The 12,597-nt window shown below is 41.0% G+C and overlaps 1 protein-coding gene across 1 annotated transcript; it reads right to left on the bottom strand.

The window, feature by feature from the left end:
* Window positions 1-4,807: 4,807 nt before the first annotated feature.
* On the bottom strand, window positions 4,808-10,986 carry LOC135116268 (uncharacterized). The gene is made up of 2 exons (XM_064033631.1): window positions 10,288-10,986; window positions 4,808-9,974 (listed from the first exon to the last, which is right to left on the bottom strand). The coding sequence occupies exon 2, from the start codon at window positions 9,890-9,892 to the stop codon at window positions 4,808-4,810; it is 5,085 nt and encodes a 1,694-aa protein (XP_063889701.1). The 5' UTR covers window positions 9,893-9,974; window positions 10,288-10,986.
* Between the last annotated feature and the right edge of the window lie 1,611 nt (window positions 10,987-12,597).

The raw sequence follows: 12,597 nt of genomic DNA, 5'->3' as shown, positions 1-12,597 counted from the left end.
GTCTGCAAAGGATTACATTTATGGATAGCCTGCTGGAGGAAGACAGAAGTTATAAGGATGGCCAGTGAGAGAGAGAGGTGAATGCCCACGGTCGCAGCACCTCGTTAATTAAGTAAAAAATTATTTAAAATCACTCATAAGTAGTAACAAGAGTCCTGGTGTCATTAGCAGTGTTAGTGTGCCATTACCAGCTAGAGGCTCGAGCACCAGCAACTCTGACTTTTCTGCAAAGGATTACATTAATGGATAGCCAGCTGGAGGACACGGGACGAAAACTTAACGTGGCGGAAGTTATAAGGATGGCCAGTGAAAGAGGTGAAGGTCCACGGTCGCAGCACCTCGTTAATTAAGTAAAAAAATTACCTAAAATCACTCATAAGTAGTAACAAGAGTCCTGGTGTCATTAGCAGTGTTATTGTACCATTACCAGCTAGAGGCTCGAGCACCAGTAATTCAGACTTTTCTATTATTTTACAGTCGCCTCTAAACATTACACCGGCTAGTCACTGGAGAATATGTTCCTTCAATCACCTCTTCTTTAGTTCAGGTGACTGTGAGGATTTTGTACAGTAGGATTAGTGTTGTGCATTGCTGCATATTACAAAGGTTAAACTGCGCTCTAAGACTTTTCTATTGTTCCACAGCCGCTTTTAAGCATTACACTAGCTAGTCATTGGAGAATCTGTTCCTTCAGCCACTTTTTCCTTCGTGTGGGTGACTGAGGGTTTTGTACAGTGTTTAGTGTTGTGCATTGCTGCATATCACAGTGAAAAATTAAACCACATTAGAAAAGAACCCATCCTGTATTATCTTATTCATTTATTTATGAGAAGAAATTACGAGCAGTACGTTGCAAAACAAGCCACGGATAAGAAGGCGGCAGAAACGCGAAGAGAACGACCTGGGACAAGATAGAAAGACTGCACCACACAAGAAATGAGACACAAAGGAGTAAGCGACACATCGACACAAGACGGAAACACCTGCAAGAGACTCATTAAAAACAGTGACCACGAGCACAAATCGAAGGTGAGTTCTGTGTATTTACGAGTATTGTTGAGCATTTCACTGAGGTCTTTCTTTTCCTCAACAATTGCGTACCTCAAGTTGTATAGGGAAGGAAGAGAGAACAGTGTTATGAATTCCACCTCTATCATTCCGTTCTTAATGTTCTCTGCATATCCGAGTATTGTTAAACATTTCATTGAGGTCTTTCTTCTTTTTTTTCTTTTCCTTAATAATTACGTGCCTAAAGTTGCATAGGGAAGGATCCAGGAACATTGAACACTACAGGCAAAAACTTACGCTTATTTAAAGTGAAAATATCAGACTTAAAATTCATGAAACCAATTTCGAGTTCTCCCTATCGACGATCGTATGCAATTAAATGTCTCATCGATAGTATTGGAAAGTGGAGAGGCTGGCACTCATGTCTAATAAGGAAACAGAAATACGAGATTCCTTGAAACACTTTCCATCATCTTAATAATTTCGGCTTTTTTATATTTCCTTTCTCTGTCTATCTGTCTGTTTGTTTGTCTGTCTGCCTGTCTGGCTGGCTGAATGCCTCTCTCTCTCTCTCTCTCTCTCTCTCTCTCTCTCTCTCTCTCTCTCTCTCTCTCTCTCTCTCTCTCTCTCTCTCTCTCTCTCTCTCTCTCTCTCTCTCTCTCTCTCACACACACACACACACATCTAACGCCATAAACATACATACACACGTACATACCTACATTGTTGCACGCACGTCATGTCCAAAGGTTCCTGTAAGATCTAATAAGAAATACGGGCGAGTCCTGGCGTGTAAGAAATGCATCAAATAATTAGCCTGACAAGTTACCAGGTGAAGTGAGGCGAAGGTAAACATAACACCTGCCTGCCAGACACACACACACAACCTGCAGCTTCCCTCGAGACACCAGCCCTCCCCAATTACTGTTCCAAAGGGGTACACACACACACACACACACACACACACACACACACATATATACAGATCTCTCTCTCTCTCTCTCTCTCTCTCTCTCTCTCTCTCTCTCTCTCTCTCTCTCTCTCTCTCTCTCTCTCTCTCTCTCTCTCTCTCTCTCTCTCTCTCTGTCTCCTGTATCTGTCATCCGCGTGATTTCCCAAAACAAACACTATTTTCTTTTTTAGCTGAGCAATTTTACTATTCTTGCAAATCAAAGCGTAATCCTCTGAAATAACATTAACTTATGAAACCTTGGAACGCAGGCTACAATAAGAACAAAACCGTGCCGCAAAAATTATAAAGTCAATCGGCCTTTCACGGTAATCGTAATGCCATTGATAATAAAGCTCATATTCTGAAACGTTTTGGAGTTGTAAGACTATTTCAACAGGACACTGAGATTATAAAATTTAGTCTGGTCTGCACAATGTTGATTTTCCTGTCAGTGGAGCAGAGTTCTCGTTAAAGTGTTACCAGAATCGTGAAAATGCTCCTCAAATACCCCAGTGACTTCCAGCAGAGCATGTGAAAGGTAATCGATATGTTTAACGTTCACATTATTAGTGATACCAATTCTAAAACTCATGTTCTCAATGCTTTGGGATTTATTAATATTTTATCGGATACGGAAATCAGCCTGGCTCTTACGATTCTTTATTTATTTTCCTGTCAGTAGTGCCTTGTTAACCCTTTGACTGTCATTTGGTACACCTTTCCCTAATTACCAATTATTCTGAGACATCTTTACTTGCTCTACAGTCACATCCAGTCTTTAAACTGAGTAGAAATTGCAAACTGTATTCTTTTTTTCATCTCAAACTTTCTTGTAGATGCTTATAAGGACCTCACGTGTTGCTCCTGGTGCTGCTAATTGTTTCGTATTAAAGTGGAAGGGTTAGTGTCACTAGAATCATTGGAAATCCCTCTCGTGAACCCCAATGACTTTCACTAAGAGGTAGTAAGGCAGAGGAGGTGCTTAACCCTCTTGCTGTGATCGTCTCTTGTTAATATTCAGAGTGATATAGAAAGTTGTTTTGTATAGACACACTAGATACACACACAAAATAAGAGAATAGGAGAGTAATTTTGCATTTTCAAGCTACATAACTGTTCAAGTGACTGTAGTGCAAACATAAATGACTGGAAGGCTGTGATCATTTTTACGTAATGGCACTGGACCGCGGCAACAAATAGGAAGAAAAAAGCCCACTGAGCCGTCAGTCCCTAAAGAGAAAGCCAAAAAAGGATCATCGAGAACTGGAGGATAAGTGTCTTGAAACCTCCCCCTTGGAAGAGTTCAAGTCATAGGAAAGGGAAATACAGGAGCAGGCAGGGAGTTCCAGAGTTTACCTGAAAAGGGATGAAAGATTGCGGATATTGGTTATGGAGAAAAGTTGTCCTAGGAATGAAAGCGTTGATCAAAATACAAGTGTAAAAGTCAAGTGGTGCTCGTCAGTGGCCAATAGGAGCGAAGTAGTTGTGTGCTGTAGTTCAGGACTCTACTTACTCTCATATCTATTCTGTCCACCTCGTCAGCAGCCAATAGGATCGAAGTAGTTGTGTGCTGTAGTTCAGGACTCTATTTACTCTCATATCTATTCTGTCCACCTCGTCAGCAGCCAATAGGAGCGAAGTAGTTGTGTGCTGACGTCAGGACCTTCTACTTACATGTTTATTCTGTCCACCTCTTTAATGCAAGAGTTAACCAGTACTCTCAGTCATTCATCCCTTTTTTCCCACTGTTGCGCGCATGCCATGTCCAAAGGTTCCTGTAAGATCTAATAAGAAATACGGGCGAGTCCTGGCGTGTAAGAAATGCATTAGATAATTAACCTGACAAGTTACCAGGTGAAGTGAGGCGAAGGTAAACATAACACCTGCCTGCCAGACACACACACAACCTGCAGCTTCCCTCGAGACACCAGCCCGCACCTGCCTGTTTCTGTATTTCCTTCTTGGTGTGACTTGAACTCTTTCAAGATGGAGGTTTGAAGACACATCCTCCAACTCTTGATTACCGTTTTTTATTTATTTACTTATTTATTTATTTATTTATTTTATTTTATTTCTGTTCAGGGACTGGCGCCTCAGTGGGCCTTTTCTTGCTACTTAACTCTGTGTTGCCCTTGGCCAGCACCCCTCTTACATAAAAAAAAAAAAAAGCAGTGGACGCACCAAGCCCCGCGGCCCGGTCATCAGGGAAGGCGGGGCACCAGAACACAGCTGACACGCGAGGCAGGAGGAGCCACGAAGACTGATGGCTGTACCCCGAGAGCTGTTCTATTATGCAAAATAGTGGCATGGAAAATTTGTGAATAATGAGCGCAAGAACCTGAGAGGATGGAAGATTTATTGGAGACACGAGATGATGAAAAATACGTCGGGCGGTGCTCGTGATAACAAAGATTTTATGAAAGGTTTATCTGCTGAACCTCCCTCGCCACTTGAAGCCTTCCAGGTACTCTTTTTTGACCAACTATTCGTGGATTGCTAAGGGAAAAAAGTGAGTTATGAAACACAATGGGTTTCCAGTCTTTCAGAAAAATGTTAGTACAAAGAATCTGCTAATATAAAAACTCTACACTAATCTGTCATAGCTTTTCATTACTTTATAAAAATGGGTATGTGCAAACCTAGAGTTTAATTTCGAACACGTACAGTCACAGTCAGAAGTCGAGTAACCTGCTGCATTCATCCCCCTATGCTCCTTTGAGGAGCTGACAGTCTCCTTACAACACCTGACACTTGACAGATTCTCACCAGATCAGAGCACTTAAGGCTGAGGGAAAACTCAAAACACGGTGGAAGTGAATGTTCAGCTCGTGACCATGACTGTACCGCTCACAGAGGGAAGGGTTCCTTTCTTATTAATGTTGAAAAATAATGCATCATCCATTTCTTCCAGAAGGATTTTACAATTGCATTGATGAACCTTTGGCGAGTCCTTGTGTTTGTACTGCTGTCAAATACACCTTCTGGTGTGTGTACACTTGCACGCCCTAGTATTAGATCATTTGGACAAAGATAAGATCCCTTAGTACAGTCTGAACCATTTTTCATACCTATTGGTCTCTCGTTCAACATATTTGCAATCTCAAACATTGCTGATTGTAATTCACCAAATGTCAATGTACTGTCACCTATTACTCTGGTCATAACTCTCTTCACCAATTTTACCATAGCTTCTGAGCACCCATTCTCCCATGGAGCATCAGCAGATTTTGTAAATTTCCACTCCATACCGCCTTCTCGGCTAAATTGTGATAATTTTTCCTGGTCTTGAGTCAAGAAACAAACTTCTTTACTTGCCAATTTGAGTTGTGAACCATGGTCGGAATACATTGAGTGAGGGAAGCCTCTGATGGCTGTAAACCTACGAAGAGTAGTGATGAGACTGTCAGTATCATACCCTTCTACTAAGTCAACATATGATGCTCTTGTGCTGAGACAATTTACTACAACACCATACACCTTTTTTTTACATCTTCCTTTGACTGTATCCTTAATCATTAATGGGCCAAATAGATCAAGAGCAGAATGGTAAAAGGGAGGTGAAGGTTTCAACCTTTCTTCTGGTACTGGTCCCATGCTTTGTCCAATCACTTGTTTTTCTAAACGTCTGCATGTCACGCAGCGAGATTTAACTGATTTGATTAACTTTCTAGCTTGAGGAATCCAAAATTTAGCCTGTAGTTTACATAGAGTAGATTCAATCTCTCCATGGTCTTTATCATGAATATCCTTAATGCACACCTCTGTGAGTCTATGTTTAGTGGGAAGTAGAATGAAAGCTTCATTATTGTAATTATTCTTCAGCCATGCAGCAATTCTTGATCCTACATATATTATTCCATCCTTACAAAATGGACCTAACCGCTTGAACCTTTTTTCCCAGTTGTCTGTTAAAGAAATCTGGGCTCTTTTGATCCATAATATTTCTGCTTGTTTAAGTTGATCTACTGTTGGTGATGCCAGGATTCCCTTGAAAGAACGCGCATGAAGGGCATTCAAAACTCTTGCAGTGACTCCTATAATTTTGCGGTATGAATTAAATCTGTCTATGTCAAACATATTGCAGTCATTAATATGCCAGTTGTTTACTTCAGCTGTGTTAATGATGGACTTTATCTCTGGTGTTGGAGAGATTGACTTCATGGGCCATTGAGAAAATGGTAATTCTAAGAAAGTGGGTCCACACTGCCAGCATGACGTTGGACCCATATCAACAAATTTACTTGAACGGGTCATTAGGTCAGCTATGTTTACTTCAGTCGAGATCCAGTGCCATTCATTACTCAAGGAGCTTTCTTTTATTTCTACAATTCTATTTGCAACATAAGTTCCAGCCTTAATATTGTGTTTTGTTATTTGTGAAAGCACAATCTCAGAGTCAGTAAAGTGGTGAACATGATCAAATCTGATGTTAGTTTCGTTCATTATTGTATTGCGGAGGCGAACACTAAGAACTGCACTGGACAACTCCAGTCTGGGAATAGTCTGTGTCTTAATTGGTGCGAGTCTGCTTTTGGCTGCAAGTAGCTTTGATTGATACTTATCTTTCCCAACACGCCAACGTGCATAAGCACACGCAGAATATGCTAGGGTGCTCGCATCATTAAACAGTATCAGGGTTGGTTCAACTAATTCAGCATTACAAATGCATCTAGGCAATTTAATAGTTCCCAATTCATGCATATCATGACAGAATTTGTACCATTTCCCTATAAATTCCTCAGGTAAAGGATCATCCCAGTCTAATTTCCGTCCATTCTCATCAATGTACTCAATGATTTGTCTCATCAACAGTTTACCACGTAAAGTCACTGGTGTAACAAACCCCATGGGATCAAATATTGTTGATATGTAACTAAGAGCCTTTCTTTTAGTTAGTGGATTTTGTGGTTCATCGGAATTACTCTTAACTTCAACACTGCAAGTCTGTTTACACGTACTTTTCATTTTCATCTTGAAACTTATTTCATCTTCTACAGGGTTCCATACTAATCCCAGAACCTTTTCTCCTGGTATACCTGACAAGTCCACATCATTTCCAACTTGGGTCTTCCCACTTATGATCCACTCCTTCATGTGAAAGTTTCCACGGTTCAGAATAAGCTCAACATCCTTTATGATCTGACTAGCCTTCTCTGTATCATTCATGCTATGTATGATATCATCCATGTAACTATCTTGCACAATTACGTTGGCTGCTTCAGGGAATTCCTCCTTGCATTTCTCAGCTGTTTGTCTCATAGCAAGTATAGCAATAGCCGGACTACAAATGTCTCCAAAGGGAACTGCTGTGAGGGCATAGTGGTCTGGGGCCCGATCCTCAAAGTCTCGCCAAAGAAACCTGTGTACGTGACTGTCAAATTCAGATAACCTGATGCTATTAAACATCTTGGCTATATCTCCAACAAATGCTATGGAACCTTCTCTGAATCTAAGTAAAAGACCAAAAAGACTGTTCATTACATTGGGACCCTTAGCCCAATAATTATTCAGCACATGACCATTATATGAGGCAGAAGCATTAAATACAATGCGAGTAGGGGTGGAAGCTGAACTTTGTTTCAACACCTCATGATGAGACAAATAGTGCACTGGACCTTTGTACCAATTTAACTCCTCCCTATTTAGTTTTCTAGCAACACCTCTCTTTAACATGTCATCAATTTGTACCTTGTAATTTTCTGTTGACCTACTGCCCAACTTCTTCAGTCGCTTTTCCGTACCTTTAAGTTTCATTAGTGCTACCCCAAAATTATTCGGCAAATGATGTGGATCTTTAATCCAAGGGTAATGTACAGTCCAGGTCTTCTCTTTCTCCTGATATTCAAGTCCACTGAGAATCAATTTCATTTCTTCTTCTTCCTTTACAGTTATGTGCGTCTCTCTATTGCAGTCTTTACAGTTAATGCAATTGGTACATTTGGGTCTACAATTTGTGCCTAGGTGATCCATTGCAAACAAATTATCTATATCCTCCTTAAAAGTTCTACAGATCTCCCCTTGAATTTCAAAAGTGTTAGATGTTAAGGACATGTGGTTTACTTGAGCCACATAGTGCTCTGTATATTCATTTTTGAGTTCTGGGTGCGATCCTCTGACACAATAGCCGAAGGGACCTTTCATGAGTTGCAATTTCCCTACAGTTTTAACAGTTGTAGGAATGATGTCACAACTGTCAGCACCAATCAAAAGATCAACTCTCCCATGAGGACGGAAAATATGCATTGACTGAGAAACTCCTAACTGAGAAAGAATTATGTCCATAGGGACTGGATTAACTTCTGAAGTGATTTCATCCATTCCTACACATTGTATTAAATATTGTTTACCTGTCTCATCTACAAGAGGCATTTTATACATTTTAGTGAATACAGTATCACTTACATTTCCAACTGTTGTCATAGTGATGTTATATGGTGTGCCACATAATCCTAAGTCCCGTGCTTTGCGATGAGTCACCAAGCTACTTGTACTGCCGGGATCAAAAAGAGTTACTAATGAGTCATCTTTACAGTTAACTTGACCAATCATCAGCAAAGTACAACCATCTGACTTGTTGGTGTGAATATTAATATCATTTTGATAAAGCAAATAGTGAAGTCTCGGATGATGTGGCTTACCACAAACATTACCATTTCCTAACTTCATGTAGCAACTGCGTTTTTCCTGACAATCCTTAGAACTGTGTCCCATTGCCAAACAGTGAAAACAAACATGGTTCTTCCGTAAAACCTCCATCTTGTTTGAGGGTTCCAAATTATGAAATGTGTTACAGCGACTGATAGTGTGCGAATCAGAATTGTGATACCAACAAAAGTTGGGGTTTCCGTAGTTTTGTCTATGACGTCCAACCTGTGAACCCCCACTAGATAGTGTTTGAGTGAACTTCTGCATTATACTTTCCATGTTAGCCTGATGTTCTGCTTGTTGAAGTTGCAACTTTTGCAATGTTCTCATAATTTGACTGTCATCCTCTTTTACCTCTACACTATGAACAGTAGCCTTGGAATTATGTGACCTCTTACGAACATCTTTGTCTATATAATCAAGGACATTCTTTTCTTCCTTCAAATACTTTAACAACTCAGGAAAAGCATTTACTTTATTTGACAGATTTTGGTAGATCTTAGTCCACTCTCTTTTTTGTTGGGGTGGAAGTATTTTCTCAATTAAGCTTATCACAATTACAGTGGACATCTGTACTTCTAAATTATTTTTACTCATGTCAGTCCAGCACTTTTCTATGACTTCCACGGTTTCTACAAATTTACCAGTATTGCCTTCAGCAATTGGCTTTAATTCTTGCAGTTGGTTGATAACAGTATCTGTCAATCTAACTGGATCAGCATACCTTTGGTCAAGACGACGGAACATTTCCTTGTAATCATCATCTACTCCATGTACTACACTTAGCGCTTCACCTGATAAGCACTGTTTTAAGGCAAAGGCATTTTCCCCATAATTGACAGTCATTATTTTATCATAGTTGCTGCGAAATGTCTGGTATTGGCGTATGTCACCTTCAAATTTAGGAGGTTCTATTGGCTTCACCTTAACCTTAGTTGCACTATCTGTTAAGGCTGTCTCCTTTTCCTTTTTACATAGCTGTAATAAAGTCTCACAAGCACCTGTCTTCAACAATTCTGCCTGAACTATATACTGTTCTTCATTCTTAAGTTTTCCATTAAAGTCCTCCTCCTCTTGATCACTCTCACATAATGCGTCCATCACATCCTCGTGTCGTCTCTCGAGTTCCCGAAAAGCGTCCTTTACTTCCTCATAATAATCCTCAATAATGCTAGATGGCTTACCCTGCTTCACTTGCTCAGAGAGTAGGTTACACTTCCTAGTTAGCTTTCCACGGGCTGTCCCTCGTAGTCTCCGTCGGCGCTCAAGGTCCTCCGTCTTGGGCATGGTTGTGGGTGTTGTTGGAATGTAGCGCTAGGGCAATCCACAGGCGAGCAATGTGTTGCAACATTTATTGTAGCGTTCCAACCTGTGGGTCCAGGATAAATCAGCCCGATACCAAATCATGGTAAAATCATATGAGCGTAGAAACACTAAAAATACAAAAATAATCACTACATAACATGATCAGACCTTGAATAGTTCCCATGTACCTCATAGTATAATAAGTACAGAAATCACAAAAATATCTCTGCAGTTCACAATATGATAAACCTCCCAAACAATGGATAAATACCCTGTGTGACTCACATCATTATAAAGCTCAGAAAATCCTCATACATATCACTGTAAATCATAGCATGACAAAAATCACACAAATACACAATAACCATAACACTCACAACATTGCCAGCGTCAGTTGTGTTGAAAATACTATGGCGTGGAATCCCCAACAGCCGGATACGTCACTGGTGCTTTGATAATTGATAGGTAATCCACTGACGTCTCACTTTCATAACCCTACAAACCACAGACATGTCAATATCTCATTCCCTGATCATATGATTAGTATAATTTAATAAACACAATCATAGGCACTAATAACCCATGATTGATAACAAGTGGTACAGAAATAATGTTGAGCACATGAAGCAAATTGTAACTACTATGAAGATAACCCTGAACAATAATCATGTAAAGGTTATAACACTTACAGTCTATAGAACAGGAGGGGCGACCTTATTCCCGAGTCCTACGAGGGAGACCCGTAGCTAGCAAACCGTCTCCACTTGTCTCACTCTCCTGTCTGTCAGTGTCTATATCAGGCCGTGCGGGCCTCCACAACAACCGTGTGCCACTCCGCATAAACTATACTCTTTAACAAATCCATTGTAGTCTACTTATACAGTATTTTTATCACATCAAATATCAAATACACAATTTACGGACAAATACATACATAGTTGGTGTAAACTCGTTCAGCATACAATAAGAAGTATATTAAGAGAAATAAAACAAATAATATTGGAACCATACCACTGACGGGTAGCACGAACGTAAAATAAACTTAACTTAACATGCGCATAATCATGTTACACTTTCTTACTGGCGCTGCATTCCCCATCCCGGCTGCCACCACCAGGCCTCCCTTGGTCTTCGCCAGGCAACCTCGCCATATCACCAACCAATCACACAACTCGGGTGCATGCAAACGACATTAGCTGTTCGCCTCTCGTCCATGTGGCTCAGGCCTCGGCTTCTCAATCCCCACACCTATTCTTTCCAAGGGCTATGCTCAGCTGCGGCACTCCCATTTCCTCTCTGTATCGAGGAGCTACACGCAGCCACAGTCTGAGGATCATGTAGCGAGCCTTGGCATTGGTAAATACATCCACCACCTCCACTCACACCTCAGGCCACCACTGTGCTCCACAAATGACACAGGTGTTCTTTCCTCGTGAGCCTGCTATCCCACATGAGGCTTGATGTCACACTGCAGTGACCTGTGAGGTGCCGCCATGCAATCAGGTGCCGATGTTCAGACGGCGGTACCTTGCCGCCTGTGTACTTGCACTCTCAAGTTCGCCCTTCCATGCCGACTCCCTACCATGGTCCCAGAGTGGCCTGCTGCCACCACGCCGCCATGCCCAGCATGTCCTCACGCCGGTAAACATGCCTCCACCACTCTACGGCCGGTAAAAACGCCTCCATCACTCCACGGCTCGCTGCGAAACTCTGCTCCTCTCCGCCTCGCCCGCACCTCTCGTGTCTTCATGCGCGCTCCCTTACCGCACGCTATCACACACACACACACACACACACACACACACACACACACACACACACACACACACATACATATATATATATATATATATATATATATATATATATATATATATATATATATATATATATATATATATATATATATATATATATATATATATATATATATATATATATATATATATATATATATATATATATATATATAAACACACACCAGCGCAGCATTTTCCATAACTTCTTTCCCTCATCTTTTCGCCTCCCTCTCAGCGAGGGGTCAGGTAACAGTGTGTTGTGTGTTCCATATCTTTACAAATCTATCTCTTTCTCAGGCAGTGAAGTGGTACACTAGACATTCCTCATTGTACAGCTAAGATCTGAGGGAATCATCTTCCCAAGTTTCACACACTCTAATTCACTATGTCTTGTTTCCAAATCTAGGTTATGTAATTTTTTTTTTCAGGATTATACCCGCCCTGTACGGAAGGCCAACCATGTGACCTCAGCACTCTTTGGTTTGTTGTTCTCAATGTGTATATTGCATACATTGGAGCTATTTTAAAGATACAATTCCTTCTCTTGGTCTACATTAAGCTGGTATTAATCTTAATGTGTTTACTACAAGCAGTCCAAAATGATCACGCATTTCTTGGGGAGGCGACGCGTGGTGAGCGACAGAAGCTTCAGGGCAGCCACGCAGTGGACGAGTCTTGAGGCGTCAATGTTCTCGCCTCTGCCTGGCGGTGCTCCCTCAGTGTTGCTCACTGGTGACACTGCTGGCTGAGCCAAGGCTTCTTCACTCAGGACCATTCTTAAGAAATATGTTGCATTATTCACATGGTCAACAGAACTTGAGTCATTGTCATAATGTTACAAGGGTATCTTTTCACCTTCTGTATTCGCATCCTAATCCCGCAGAGTCC

This window comes from Scylla paramamosain, chromosome 31 (assembly GCF_035594125.1).
Source record: "Scylla paramamosain isolate STU-SP2022 chromosome 31, ASM3559412v1, whole genome shotgun sequence".
Classification (NCBI taxonomy): domain Eukaryota; kingdom Metazoa; phylum Arthropoda; class Malacostraca; order Decapoda; family Portunidae; genus Scylla; species Scylla paramamosain.
This window is presented reverse-complemented; position numbering and strand designations above follow the sequence as displayed.

Excerpts from the sequence above, each read along its gene's own strand:
- LOC135116268 (XM_064033631.1), bottom strand. The coding sequence starts at position 9,892 with ATGCCCAAGACGGAGGACCTTGAGCGCCGACGGAGACTACGAGGGACA.